The sequence below is a fragment of the Corvus hawaiiensis genome, chromosome 2 (assembly GCF_020740725.1).
Source record: "Corvus hawaiiensis isolate bCorHaw1 chromosome 2, bCorHaw1.pri.cur, whole genome shotgun sequence".
NCBI lineage: Eukaryota > Metazoa > Chordata > Aves > Passeriformes > Corvidae > Corvus > Corvus hawaiiensis.
Window position 1 is genome coordinate 32,644,855 of NC_063214.1, and position 15,924 is coordinate 32,660,778.

The 15,924-nt window shown below is 41.0% G+C and overlaps 1 protein-coding gene across 6 annotated transcripts in view; it reads right to left on the reverse strand.

The window, feature by feature from the left end:
* The window catches only part of TSPAN9 (tetraspanin 9), a 172,064-nt gene that overhangs the window by 64,927 nt on the left and 91,213 nt on the right, over positions 1-15,924 (reverse strand). The window contains exon 1 of one of the 6 annotated variants that reach the window (XM_048294236.1): positions 12,695-12,751. The exons of the other annotated variants lie outside the window; for them this stretch is intronic. Coding sequence (XP_048150193.1) covers positions 12,695-12,736 — 42 coding nt within the window. The 5' untranslated portion in view covers positions 12,737-12,751. Of the gene's footprint in view, positions 1-12,694; positions 12,752-15,924 lie in introns of those variants that run through there. 6 annotated transcript variants of the gene reach the window in all.

Below are 15,924 nucleotides of genomic sequence, written 5' to 3' on the forward strand. Positions count from 1 at the left end.
ATGCGGTTCACCTAAGTATTCACTGACACCCTTATCTTCCAAGCGCTATTTGCTTCCTTTTGTCAAACACACTGAGAGACATCAATTCAACACGTAAACTTACAAAGAAAGATGCCTGATCTTCTGTTAAAAGCTCTCTGAAAAATAGCAGCCAACTGCCCCCAGTTAGACTGACGGTCACCAAACAAGACTTAAAGCACTAAGAACTTAACACACACCAGTGTTAACTGCTACTTTCCCTTAATTTCCCTTTTGCCTGGGCATCATCCACTGCCATTTAATCAAATTTCTTAACTACAGTCTTTATAGGGCCAGGGATGTTTTCTTTGCCTTCATTTATAATCACCACTGCAACAGGAGACTTACTGGGTTCTACCAAGCCTTACTGAAGTAATAAAGCTGGCAGAAAGAGGCACAGGGAAGCCAAAGCAGGAGTTAGTTGGGAAGCTTACATAACATCAGAGCAATTCCTCCCTGTATTTTTTTTTAATTCTGTAAACACACACCCACACGTGTGCACATACAAACACAGAGTTAGCAAGCACTAGCAAGAATTGTTGTAAGCCTTTTTGTAATGCTAGTCTTGTTGGGTTTTTTTTCCAATCTAACTAAATTACTGGCTCCAAGGAGGAAGCTTTTGACTAGCTTCTAAAATGCTTGATGGGAAGTTGAAAACTCATTGGCAACCAAGGCATTAAAAACAAAAATACTCCCAAACCCTTCACTAAGCCATGCAGCTGTTACAGGTCACTGTCAACGTGCTGTACAATACTTCAGTTCAGAGTACCTGAGTTCCTACCATTCCACTACCTTGCTCATATATCACTACTAATCTCCCTTTGAAAGAAAAATGTATTAACAAGATACCAGAAATTCAGTAATAACTTGGGGAGGAAAGTTTCATCTAAGTTTAAATGAGGGTTTTAAGAAAGTCAATTAATATTGCTTTATCCATTTAGTCTGTGCAGGCATTAAAGCAAGGCACCATCCAGTCCTTCAGCATTTGAACTATAAATGTTAGCATGCAGGAATGGGAAGGAGCCAGATGGCTCCAGGGATGACAGGCTGGTCAAGGGATATTCCATCTTTCACCTTATCTAGGTCAACAGTTTGAAACAGACTGAAAAAATTCCCAGTTGACAGGAAAGGACCTGTTGGCCCATCCCAGTCCCCATGTTGCTCACAGCAACTGGCAACTTTTCTAACATCTAATCAGCAGCATCAGGGGATGAACAAGGACAGAGATTACCTCAACCAGTTCTCTCTGGAACACCACCAGGATGAGATATACAGGTGTAGGAAGCTTGCTTGATAGAACCCAAATTCCTCCATTCTACATCTAAGGGATACCTGCTTACACTAAGGATAGCAGACAGTTAACTTTGCACTGATTATGAAAGCTTCAGCACAGAGGAACAGAAGGGAATTGCCATTTCAAGGAGATAAAAAAATTAGCTCAGCCCATTCCCCCGGCAACACTGTCTTACTCAAATGTTTTCCGAACTCTAACACACAGCACCCGAAACAGATGAAAGGCTGATTCAAATCAGTTCCAACTTCAGCAAATTCAGAAATTGTATAAAAGCTCGTCCTCCTCTCAAGTTGTTTAAATACCAGGAAACATTACTTTAGCTCTGTGAAACGCTGGCTGAGGACCACCATGCTTCCAGCTTCCATGACTTTGACTCCTCTCTGTGCCTATCTCATATACAGGAGGCATTACACAATGGTTATTACAAACCCTCTGGTTAGAAACCCCTTCTCTGGGCATACATCACAGCAGGCCTAAATGAATATGAATGAGAGCAAATTCTGTAAGAATCCATTTCTACAACACCTAGGGGAAAAGTTCCTTCCTTATCTGCTTCACCACCAGCTTTGAAACACCCCTTGCTGCAGAACTGCCAGTCACAAGTGTCACAACTCTTCAAGCAGCAAAATTGTGGTTTCTGACTTTATCAGAGCACTACAGAGCGGAAAACAAGAGAAAAACAGCAGTGTACCAGAGCTCACTTCTCTAACACACACTGGGCTTAGCTTTGCATGCTTATGGACCCCGTAACTTCCAGATGTCAGGTTCAGCAGCACCCCAAATATGCTAGCTTACTCCCTTCTGCAGGCAAGGATTGGATCAGCCAGCAGCCTGCTTCTGGCTGCATGATTAAATCCAGGCACTGGCTCATCTCAAAGTATTTCAGAGCTACAGAGTAGCTGTCCTAAAGCATCTGCTTTAGATACTGGGCAACTGAGTTCTTTCCTAATAATAGAAAGTCTTCCAGAGAGAGCAGTAACAGGCACATCTTATTTAGCAAAGTATACAGCGAACAGCTCTGGCTTGCAATAAATTTTATCTCCCTGTTAATTCAGGTATAGTCAAAAGTGCACACAACTGGAGACAGCAGTCGAAGCAGCTTATGATACAGCTGAACATATTCAGAAATGTATTTAAAATTTAATCTCTGTTTAGAGACTCACTTCAAGATGCTGCTAACGTGTAAGACAGACAAGCACTACACCTGGCATTCTCCATTTTATACATCTCTAATCTCTACACATCTATCTCTACACATTATCCACTCCATACATCTCTGGTATTCTCTGTACATCTCTATTCCCTGGCATTCTTCTAGTCAGCATGAAAAGTGCTGACTAAGCATTTGCTCCTTTTGTGAAACAGCTTCCAAAAGTAACACGGCACAGATGATGGTCTGTTTAAAAATCAAACTCTGACTCTTGTAGGCTTCTGTAAGAAATTTTGCTGTGTGGGGAGAAGGAAAGAACAAGTTCTATTTTACTGGCCTTACTGTTTGTTTGCATGCAATGGCACCCATGATGGGCAAAGCACTGCTCTAACGCATGACAAAGCGGAACTCTTGCCCCCAAAACCTCCACATGAAACAGGATCTTATTGCACAGAACAACTGAAAAGAATTAAAGTATTTCAAGAGAGTGCTGCAGTTGCTTGATAAAATCTGCTTTGCAGTATATTGCCTTGCTCTCTCCTCCACAGCTAAAACTTGCTCCTCACCATTACAAGCAGGAACAATGCTATTGACCCCCTTAATTCTCTTTTTTGTATTAACTCCCTCACTCTGAATGCCCCTTTCAGCCCTCTCGATAAATGGATCAATGGGAACAGAAGACAGCAAAGTGCTGAGTCATCACTCATCTCCCACTGAGAATACAAGAAGCTGAGCATAATCAGTCACAATCTTAGAAGTCTTCCAGTTGTTACTATAAGAGAAGTTTCTTTCACTTCCAACCTGCTATTAAAATGGCCCAACTACTTGCTTTCCAAATGGACACTTACACTTTTACACTTTACACCCTTTGTTTACAGTAAAAATTAACAGTCAGGTGCCTCTAGAATTCATATTTAAGAACATAAAAACCAATCAAACAGAAAAAAAACCCACAAACAAACAAAAATCCCCACAAACAGAAAACCCACAATGATATTTTGTATTAACTAATATATTCTGGTTTATTCTTCTGTCTTCAATTTTGCCCTAATAAATTTTACTCCTGTTTTCAAGCTTTTCTGCCAGGGCTAATGCTCTGTCTAGCCTTTTGGTTGGTTTTCTTTTCAGCTAGTATTTTAATAATCACATTACTCTGGGATCAAGACCTTAAGGTAACTGGCAAATTAAGGTCACGATATTTGGCAATATTGAAATCTTTCCCTTTCTAACTCCTACAGTGCTACGTTATCATTTGCTGGTAAAATCATCCCATTACTGGTTTCAAACGGAGCTTAAATCTAGTCAAGGAAGGTAACATCAAGAGATGTCTCTTATCTATCCATACAGTGCTAGCACACACTAACAAAAAGAAGTGCTACACAAAGAGAAGGAATTGATTTCGGATCACGAAGGCAGAACACCAAAACGCTAATGCTGTTGAAACAAACAGCACAAAATGACAATTCATTATTTCAAGGGTTTAATAGAAATTGATTTTTTTCATAACTTTGAGAGACTCTTCATTGTTTCATTTAGTCAGAAGACTATGAGCAGGTTCAAACATGAAGCAACCAAACTCCTTTGTTTATAAGGACTCATCTTTCCTGCTCTTTTTCCATTCCCCACATCTCTGTTTACTGAGCACTGTAAGCATTATAACACAAGACATCCTTCTAAAGTTTAAAACCTAACATTTCCAGAACACAAAAAAGTAGAGAGTTGTTCTCTTGGGTGGTCATGTTCAGCTGCTCAGTAATGGGGTAACTAAGAATTCAGAACTGAGGACAAGAATCATAAAGGAAAAAAACAAAATCAGATCCTGGGTAGCTGAAGCAGTGAAAATATGCTGGTTTGCCTCTTATCCAAGGGAAATAAACCCATCATCTGCTAGGATGGTTCATCTCTGCAAGAACATAGTTAAATAAAACATAAAACTTACTTCCACTCAGCAGTCAAAAAGCAAATGTAGACCTGTGCATTTTGTCAGCAGACTGGGTTTTGACAAGAAAAAAAGAACACTAAGAAAACTGTGCTGAGCTCTCCTAATTCAGAACAAGTACTGCAATGAGTAAAGAATTATTCTGTTCCTGAGGCTAGGCTATTTCAAATGCCACTTGTACTCACAATAGGTTTGGGGGCCATGAGAAGCCAGTTGGAGAGAGATCTTACAGCTCCCTCACAGCTGGGCCATGTGCCGGCCAGTTTCTGTAGTTTGGACAAAATGACGAAACATTTTGCTTTTTATATTTGGTTGCTCAAAGACAAGCAATCATCACGTTATGCAGGGAATGACTGAATGAAAAATCCACATTTGTAGGGATAGTTTACATAAACCAGCATAGTAAAAAGTAACTATACCCTAGGACACTAACATAAACAACAGATGTGTTTATGGCAAGTGTTCCCCAATATCACAAACAAATAGTGAGGTCTCCACAGTAGTTGGAGGAGAGCCATTGGAGAGCCAGATGGTTTGAAGAACAGTCCAGAGTTCTCTACTTGAGACTTTTTCAATCAGATGATATTCTTCTAAACACTAATCTGTAGCTAGCAACCCTCTTTTCTTTGTTTTCAAATACAGAGGAAAAGCTGTCCCACCTAAGATGCCTACAATTCTCAGTAGCAGCAAGGTAGCTGAACTGACCATGATGCCATGAAGATTTTTGCCTTTTGTTTTATACCCCTGTTATACCTTTTTACAACTTCTGTATTCCTAGTGCTTTTTGCCTACATTCTTGGACTTGTTTGTCAAGCTAAGAGACAAAATATTTTAGAAGCTTCGTAGCTAGGGATCAGTGTGCCCCAGACCCCAAGGTCCTCTCCAGAACACATTCTGTAAATGAAGATAGAACCATCCAGGGGAAGGTTCCTTGGGGAGGGGGGGCTCACTTGAGCCTCTCATTGGGGAATCTTTGATAGATATGCTAATTAGTAAAACCTATAATGTTATACCCAATGTTGGGGGGGAGGGACAGAGATAGACTTGGCGGGGTGCATCTCGATGCATATGACCTGGATGTGTGCACCCAAGGATCCTTAAAATAAATCCCAAGGTAAAATCCCTTTTCCCCTTCTAACCGTGTCTGACTCTTGATTTTAAGACCAGGAAAAGGCATCAACCACAGCAATCACCAGTGACCCAAGCACTATTCCACCCCATGGATTCCCAGAGTGTCCAGTGGGAAATGAATGAAGAGCCCAAGGTATTCCCCAAAGCATCTTAAACTCTCGAACAAAATGCTATTCTCCCTTCTGTAACCATAGACACTGTTCCATGCTCACCCAAGCCATGCAGAACCGGGCACCAGGAACTTTGACCCAGAGACCAAGCAAGATGATGAATCCCAGCTTGTTCCAGAGTAGGCAAAATGGCACTGATGATCACAGAGAGTTTTGTCTGTTTCCACTGTTTCAGTCAGCCGCTCACTCGAACACCAGCGTGCCCAACATGCCAATCTCAGCTTTGCTCTACCAGTTTCCCCGTCTTCTTTGGCCTAGAAGCTCCCACCTCTTCTACATTTCTTTTCCCTTCCTATACCTTGTGAATTAACTCACCACCTCCAGAATGAATTCCACTCCAGTTTCACCAGCAAATGTCACCCCATCAATCACTCTGCTTGCATATTTTTATCCCTTTACCTGCCTCATTTTCCATGTGTGTAAACTCCCAAAACAGACCCTGCCTTTAACTCTGAACCTACACATAACAATGAACAACGAGACCCATGTCTCTAGGAGTCTCTAGACATTCTACTGACACTTATATTAAGGCACTTTTTTTCTCTAGCTGTGTTACTTGGTCAAATAAAGGTATCATCTCTTCCTACAAACCTCAGCACAATAATAAGAGGACAATAATAATGGTGTCAAAAGCAAGAGCACTGTGTAAGATTCACGTTACCAGCACAAGTTACAGCAGAGAAAATACCTAACTGTGACACCATGTTTGAGACATAGATTGAAGAACAGTCTGCCCACTCGGACGCAATGTGGAATTTAAGAAGGCACAACATAATTACCGGAGCTGGTCTTGGCTAGGAGGCCAGGATTAGCACTCCAACACTTCTGAAAAGTGGCCAGGAAGGCTGTTTCGCCTCTCAACCAAAGGAAATAAAACCATCATCTGCTAGATGGCCCCCAAACACTATTTGAAGCATCATTTTTACAAAGATTTTACAAGTGTCTTTACTGATACACCTGAGTGATATGCAGCATCAGTGCATCCCTTAGCAGTGCACTGGACCAGTATCAACCCAGAAAACCAAGTGCTCTTCCCTGTCTCATAAATAACACACCTTTAGCTACCATAGATTTTCTGTAAATTTTTCAGCCAGTTACAGAGACGTTAAAGGAAATAGTGACCTAATTCTGACACTGTGGTTTCGTAATGTAAAGATAACCTAATTCTTCAGTAGTCCCAAAACTCCTCTCCCTGATAAATGACCTTCTCCCTAAAGTATTTAATATTGCTTTCAGCAATTAGAAGACTGAACAGAATATGCAAACTGGAAATTAAAGAGCCTTGCTTTTCCTTTAGATCAGTTAGGATGATGTGCACAAACACAGAAAAACAGTATGAATTTTATTGATGTGCTGCTCTGCATCCTAAGATATGGGCAATCAGATCTCTTGCTTCAGTGAGTACTGAGATCACAGGTCATGAAGGAAAGTTGCTTTCCTCCACAGTACAACACTATTGCTTTGGCGCCTAGAAGTTCCCTTTCATTTTCCTAACCACCAACAGGTATGGGCTCTAAATAGATCAAGAAAGGTGTTGGTACAACAGTTCCAATTAGAGTTAGCAAAGACAATGCCCAAAGATATTCAGCAAGCAGCAATATGACAGATTCCTACCATATTATTAATCTGATCAAAAATAGTTTACATCATCAATTTAAAATATCTTAGCCCCCAATTCAACAGAAAACTGCACTGAAAAGCAAAAAATAGACAAATCAACCAGGATACAGATTATCTTAGCATGCCTTACCCTTATGCATGGCCTGAAAAAGTGGAAGAGAATAAGACAGGGAATGGTCATGAACTTTTCAGGGAACAGGCTAACTGGATGGATTCATTAACAACAGTTAGTGAAGTAGAGGAGAGCTTCTCTGCAGCATCATGCACATATGGAGAATCGGCCTTCTCAGAGGAATGCCTTTACTTCAGCAAGGAAGTGCAACAGATGAAGCTAAATTTTACCTTCCATCACTCCTGCATTACTATCAGTGCAAGAAAGAAAGGTCTAACTTCTCTTGGAGCAAAATCTTGTAACGAGTACACCACTGCACACAGAATCTTCACATACACACACAACCATGTTGCTATTTGCAAGCATCATTAAAATAATCCAATAATTTAATTTTACTTCTTAAAAACACTAATGCCAATACTAATGAATACTTTATTAAAGTTACAGCAATCTGCCTTTTTTGATTGCTTTCCAGACAAAATGCTTGCTGAGCATTCCCGCTTCACTTCTGCAGTCTTCATCCCTTTTGAAGGCCACATGACAGCCTCATGTTACATCATCTGAAATTCACTGCCAAACCTCAGTGCACTTGCTTTGAGAATTTGTGGCTTCCCAAGACTTCTTTCCAGTGACACCAATTCCATAAACCTTCATGGAGCATAAAAGCAGAAGGGTAAGTCCTCCACCCTGGCCTAAGGACCTCTAACAAAATGGTCACGGAAGCAAGGAAACTGCAAGAACTTAACAAAGTGCCAGGCTTCAGCATGAGGACTTGGGTCAGCTTGGACAGCATGCATTATTGGGAAGCATGCAGAGGAAAACTTCCTTTCATAAGGACAACTAAGTTACTAAGAGCAACAGGATGAAACTTCCAAAGCCCTCCTGGCTAACATATATTAGTATTTTATCAGTGAGCAGCATCCTCACTGAAAGGTACACACTATGTCCTTTTTCTCTCCTTCACAAGTACTCTCCTCTAACAGATGGTCAGTTTCCATGTAGTAATGATCCACTGTAATTAAAAACCCCATTCTCATTAGCCATCCTCCAAGAATACGACAGCTCTGGCTCACTTTTTCTGATGAGTATGTGTTTTGTTTAATGATAAACAGCAGCCAGGAGAATAAAAAATACAGTAAATTTCTACACTGGGGACGAGTGGAGGGGTTGGATTGCAGATTCCTAAAAGACAAAGACCATTCACCAAGGTTGAGAACGCCAAGTTTGAGGGTCAAGACAGACCCTAGTAATCAGCATGTGAAGTTCAGCTGTCTTTTGGAAGGATTCACTGAGTGTAATTCATATTCCCTTCACCTTTCAAGTCCTTTTCTCATTTCAAGTGAAATCAACATTTACAATTAACTGTTCTATTGTGTTCACAGAACATAATTATCACAAACTCTGTTTGCTGTGGAGACACAGATTTACTGCTTCCCCTTCCTGCAATTCCTCTCCTCCTCTCCAGCTAGGAAAGCCAGAGGGCCAACACAGACATATTTTTCAAGAGCCATTACGTTTCCACCAACTCTACAGATCATTTTGGATTCAGTGTCCCTCAGAAAGGAGACCTTGTGGACTATTGACAGTGTCTGTAGAATTACTGACTCGAAAAATCTGTAACACCCAAGAAAGACCATCATCATCTAGAGGTCCTATGGGGAGGAAGAACAGCTTTGCAGACAGGACCTTTAATCAAACCTCTGCAGATATGGTTTCAATTCTTAGTTCTTCCATAAATCACTCTCTAACACTCACCATCTGTAAATATATATGGAGAAGCATTTCCCACTTCAGATCACAAACACACAGCTGCTGGGAGCACCTTTTACTGTCTTTTAACTCAGAATCTCATCAAGCAGAACCTCAGTTGCTGAGTGGTGTCCCTGAGATGGTACTTCTGCATATAACAGCACAGGCAGAGCCCCACCGTGCTCCATGCTAGGTTACCTGCAGGGTCCCAGGAGGAATAGTAGAGCCACAGAGACAGACAGAATAGTACAAGTTAAAGCATCCTCCCAGGACTAATTTCTTGGCTGGCAGGTACATACTATGTACCCAGGTTTAAGATAGGTTTTTTTGTCTCTACAGCTCCTCTATCAATTTTTCACTTACTTCAAACTTCCCACGAGCCTAGCAAAAACCTGACTGCAAGTCAGTAAAAAGCAGGTATTTTCTAGTGCCAGATCTGACTCCTAGATAGAAAACTATAATTACCAAGAAAAAATTATTTCACATGGCAGTGATGACACACAATACCTCTTATAGGGAGCTCTATTTTCCACTTCAAGCAAATAGATTTTCTGTCCTGAGCATCAAAAATTTAAACCACTCATACTCCCCAGTGTTTTGCATTGAGCATGGCTCGTTTCCAAAAGTCAATGTCAAAAAGCAGTAGGGAGGTCCAGTGTTACATTACATCTCAATTTTTTCTGCATCAGTCATGTTTGGTTTGCAGTTTTCAAATACAGTTTTATGTGGCGGTTTTTCTGCTGACTCTGAATCCTGAAGTATCAGCCCTGGGTTTTAGAGACAAACTGAGCTATTTTCTTCTGTCACACTTTCACTAATAGCAATACTTTGGCAGGCAAGTTCTGCTCTACTGTGCAGGGTCTCACTGACTGAACAAAGCCACTGTTTCTGTGAATCAGAAGCAGATCTGCTTCTGAGCTGGAGAAGCACTGAAAGGACAAAAAGTTAAAAGCTCTCCAAGTTACCTCAGTCATAAAATCAATAGATGTGACTATGTGCATCACAGGTGGCCAGCTTAGAACATTTGAGCCACGTAGGGTGTGCAGGTAACACTCATGGGTCAGCCCTATCTGACTACAGGTTTGCCTCATGCAGCAACTAAGCACAGGGACCTGTAAAAAGCTGTTGTCACCTCCCTCTCCTGAATTACTCACAGAAATCCCCTTCCCCAGAGCTCTCCTAAATATGAGGTATGTACCCTGTGGCATTCCATCGCTGAGAATTTTAATGCATGTCTCACAGGGCTGGGAGAGCTGGACACCTGCAAGATACAAATGGCTTCATTACGTGTCACTTTTATACAGCTCTTAGACCACATACAGCATAGCTAATAAAATGTCATCTCATCTGCCTGCCACTTCAGAGGTCATTACAACTACATGAAAAAATAAACAAGGACAAAAAAGCAGAGAGATGATCTAGAGCAGACAGAGGGTCTGACTAGAAGAGAAATACACAGTGCTGATTTCAGGTCTGACGCGTTCTCCTGCATGGCCCTGTTAAGACAGTCAAAGCCTCAGGTGCCTTGTAATCCTCAATAAAGGGCTTTGAAACTTGAAGAAGGAAGGTGTCTTAACACCCCTTGTCCCTATCTTCACCTTGGATTTTTTTAAGTTTCCCTGTCAGGAGCACACGGAAGTATTAGGCTTCTCATTGTAGCAGGATGCTCTGCTTAGAGCAGGGGAAAACGAGCTTAAACATTTTTATTTGCAAAGCTATCAGTGGTGAATGGAGAAAGGGATGCCATGCTGCTTTTGGTGTTGAAGAATGCTGAAACCAGTCAGACTCATCAACCCCAAAGTTAAACACTGTGAGGAAGAAAAACGTACCTGATAAAGTACCTGATAAAGGAACCAAGAAGTGATACTACTTACAACTTAAATAAAGATGCTGAGCTGGCACAGCTGGCCTAGAGACATAGGACTGACAGTCAGTCACTTTATACTGTTAAAATCCATTCCCACTTTTTAACTGTAGAGTGTTGTAACACGCTCCTTCTCCAAGTGTGTGTGTGGAAATTCCTCGCTTGAGTGCGGACGCTCCTCAAGGTTATTCCTCAAGGCTGAGCAAAAGAGGTTTCCCCACAGTCATCAGCATAGGTGAGAAACATCAATCTCTACTTAATAATTAGTTTTACTAGTTTAATATAATTGCTTCAACATTGCTCCAAAAATAGTGCACTATACTAGTAGTTATAGCTACCTATCCTGATTAAGATCTTTTAGTCTGATCATTATAATTATCATAGTAAGTTGAAATAAATAATTTATTTTATATCTATACAGACAGATAAATAGAGATATTTGGGTTGCTATCCTTAATCCTGCAGGACAAAGTTCTATAAAGGTTCAATTACACCTACATAATCCTTTAGGAATAAACTGTTGGCAAAGTCTGGGGCCAAGATTGGTTCCAGCTGCACTAAGACTCCCCTTTGAGAAGGAGTTTAGAAAGCAAGAGGATCCTTTCTGCACCTCGTGACTCAGCAGGAGGGCTTCTTTAATACATTTTGTCTGAAGCTCCCATTCTGCCCGCAACACTGGTGAGTCTTGACTTGATTTATTTATTTGACTTATGCTCAGGAAAGGAAGCAGTAAAAAGTGAATTGCACATAGCCACAAAGTAAACACGGTATCTGCCAGGTCCTTGGGTTCTTCTCACTTTTGACCAGTTTTTGCTTTGGAAAATAAAAAACTACAAGGTTTTTCATCTGGAGCAGAGATAAGATGCTTTCATGCTCTGCCAGTGTATGCCAAACCTATTTGGAAGGCAGCATCACCAGGCATCTTTTTGTGAGCAAATCTATTAAAAGAAAGCTCTGTAAAGAAATTGCCTCAAGGCTCCAATTCAGTGGTAGCTATGGCAGTGTTCCTGCGCTGTTGGCTTGCACTCACTGTGGAAAGTCCCCATGAAGTCATGAATAAACGGAGCTCTTTATGCTTTTGCCATGGGATCACATGGGCATATCAGTCCAAAATGAACAGGAATCTCTTTTACAAAACCCCACTATTCTGAAGATAGAAGAATGGATTCATTTAAGCAGGTCTTCCCAATTCAGTACCTTTGAATAAGAACTGTTAAATAAAAGCTCATGTCATTTGTCAGCTGAAACGTATTTTCTATCTCCGTTGCTATATTTGAGTGACTAGGCTTTGAAAACAACTTCTAAAACTCTCTCCTAATTAACACCTTAAACAGAGATAACTTGGAGTCATGTGACTTAACAGCAACTACGTCAAGTAACAGTTTTTGCTCAATGCCAAGGACATTTTAAATTAAGTCTCCCACTGCATGACAGACAACTCTATTCACAGAAATGAGAAAGAAAAAAAACTAAAACAGTAAAAAATGCTAAAACAAATCCACGTGCCCTGTGAGTCTGCAAATGGAAACATCATTGTCCTTACTCGGGCACAGCAATGCTAAACTGAATATTCAAGCTAAGATCCATCACACTTTGCTTAAGCCATCTACAAAGTAGCAAGGTAGAAGCTCTTGTAATAAATTTTACCTGTCTGATCTGCAGCACCTCCCTCACAACGAGTTCAGCCATAGCCTCCGAATCACCTCCAAAAGGAGCTTTTGGGGAATCTCTCGGGTACAGCATCCATAGCACACACCTCCACAGCATAGATAGATAATTAAGCAAAATGACTCCTCTCCATGGAGCTGGAAAGACAGTGGAGTTTTCCTGATACAAAGAATTCTGTCACAAGCTGTTGAGAGCAAGCTTAACAAATCCTCAGGCAGTAGCATCTGGCCAGTCACTGAATAGAGTACCAGGCATTTTAGAGTTTGAAAACTGGCCATCAACACTCTTCTCTCAGAGAGCTGACTTCAACAGCAGCAAAGCCCAGTCTGTGATGAAACCTTTCAAAAATCCTACTTGTGATTATGATGTTCAGGTTCAGGCCTTCACTTGAAATTGCTGGTTTTCTCAGTTGCCCATTTTGTTGCGTTTTTTTTGCAACTGATGGCTCAGGTATAATTTTCTAAAAATTGATTTCAGATAAGACTATAGAACAAGGCTTGACTTTACAAGAGCTTGCAGAAGTGTTTCAAAATAAAAACTTTACTGAAAACAATAGTCTATTAAAAAGGCATTTTTAATGGGCTCGACTATTGCCAAGAGCTCAAAACCAATTCCAGTTCATGACCAAGAGTACTCAGTCTTTCTCCAGTGCCCACTGTTTCACCCTGGAGAACCAAAAGTATTTGTAACCTCTTCCTCCTTCTCCTTCCTGGAGTGCCAGGCAAAAGGCTGCCTCTGCTCTACCTCAAGGAACTGAGCTGTGACCTATCATTAGCACAATCTCAAACTCAATCCTGTGTAATGTCATGTTCTCTATCAGGGTTTCTTAACCATTTCTAGATTAATAATCCTTCAGAGAAAAACTAATTTAGGGTCCATCCAACACAGTGATGACACTGTCATGTCTCTGTGGCAAACTCTTGCGCTCCCAGTGTTTTCCTTTCAAGCATATGCTCCTGAATCTTTACACGGCCTTTTGTTTCAGCACAGCAGTGCTCATTTCAGGCCTAAGACAGATCTTAAATCTATACAGTCTATATAATCCTAGGCAGACATAATTCAATAAGCCTATTTTTCCTTTTCATGCTACTGGGTTTGAACATTTTCTTTGCTAAACCTGCCCACAACACATCCTATAACACCAAAAACCTTGAGCTGACTACCCATAAAATATATTGCGTCAATGACCAGACATAAATCTGCGCTGATGCTGCAGCAAAAAGAGCCACTGCTGAAATGAATGTCACATCAGGTTGTGGTCTCAGAAGAATAGACAGAAGAAGAGACACTATAGGGCAGAAACAATAAAGGACGAAGCCTTCCTCTATCCCCCAAGCTGCTATGAAGCAAAAAATTAGGCCAGAGACTGTCATTAAAGCAGTATTGTAATTACAGCTTCTAGAACCCTTTACCAGTAAGTTGAGGACAGATAAAAGTTTCTTTAGAAGGTGCCGAGCTTCTTTCAACAGAAAACAGAAAAACATCTCTCAATCATCCACTCAAAAATGTGAAGTCACGTCAGAGAACTGTGTGCATACAGGCACAGTGCTATCAGATTTATAAAAGCGGTGCCTCACACAAGTGCAAATGAACCCTCTCAGCTTTGTCTGGTGGAGGCTGGGAAAGAAAGCAAGTAAGCCAGCAGCTGTTATTCCTCAGAAACCTGATCATAACCTCATCAGGATCTTTGCTTCCCCACTCAGTTACTCAAATTCCAAACCACTACACTGAACCACAAAAGAGCAGATATGACATTAGTACCAGCAAGGCTGGGCATGGAGAACAGATCAGTAGGTGTCCAGCTGAACTTTGGGTAGAAACAAATTGTGTGCTGTGGATCCTAGGAAAAGAAAGAAAGGAGGAAAGAGACTGTGGGAATACAGGGGAAGAAAGTAAGGATGCCTTTATCCTCTAATTTCCCCTCATACTTCTTTATGAAGCACACAGCAAAGCTTTAGAAGACAAAAATACTTCTATGTCTATATTCCCACAAGTAAGCAGAATTACAATAGTGTTGTTTCCCTCCTTTCACATTAATTTTATGCACATGTCTCTTAACCATGTTTGTTGAAGAACTCTTCGTAGATCCAGAGTCAGGATCTCCTAATTGCAGTAGTAAGAGTTCTTGAATAAGGAAACAGAAACCATCCAGACCCAAACAAGAAATTCTTCCTTCTTTCTGCTCTGGCTGCTCTCCCCTATCCTCCTGAAATGCTGTGATGCTATCTGTTTCTTCATGTTCCTGAGAGTCTCCCAAGATACAGGAACTGGGAGAGCCAATACCTACGCAGAGTTATACACAGAACCATAGAACGAGGTGGGACACCACCGTCAGGGATGCAGCAGATAAGGACAGCCTTGAGGAAGAACAAATCTTTTCCCACTTTTTGCATGTCACCTCCCGAGATTAAAAAAATAAAAGGGGGGGGGGGAATGCTGCAAAGAAATAGAAAGAAATAGTAGTTTCATGAGAAACACATTTCATGGTGGGAAGCACAGAGCAAAAAAAATCACTGCTTAAGAACCAGAAAAATTAGAAAGAAGCAACAATTTAAACATCAGTGACATTTCTGATAATGTGTCTAATGGCACAGCACAGAAGAAAATTAATCCTTAACTTTCTAATTTGGATTTATGGGAGAAGTATAATTCAGTGGATCTCCAGTGTGTAACATACAGGGAGTATTTCAGCTTTCCAGAAGCATGTGCTGCTTCAATCAGGATATGTCATTGGAGTAGGTTGGGGAGTACTCATTAAATCACTTGTTTATTATTCACACTACAGGAATGTGAGTTCTATTGGTAAAATGAATCAATCAGAGAGCAAAGAGCTATTCTCTGGAGTCTGCATTAATCAGCCCGACAAGCTGTCACTAAGGATTGGGTCAGGCTCATAACATAGCATCCAACCAGTGGGGAAAAAAATCCCCGAGACGGCTGAAACAGGGAACAGTTCACCCATTTAAAGCTGTCCCCAGAGGCTTGTGTCAACCATTTATTACTGCTCACACACAGCTGCAGAAGCTTTTAAGTGAGAAACCTGCATTCTCGGACGTTCCAGAACTGCGTGGAAACATGCTTGATCCCAGCTAGTTCTGGGAGGACAAGCAAGATGAAGTATCCTGAAAGAAATACTGCTGGGCTTTAATACAGCCCTCTGAAGAAAATGCATTCATGAACCTGGAAAAGGCCTAAAACTAGGACACATG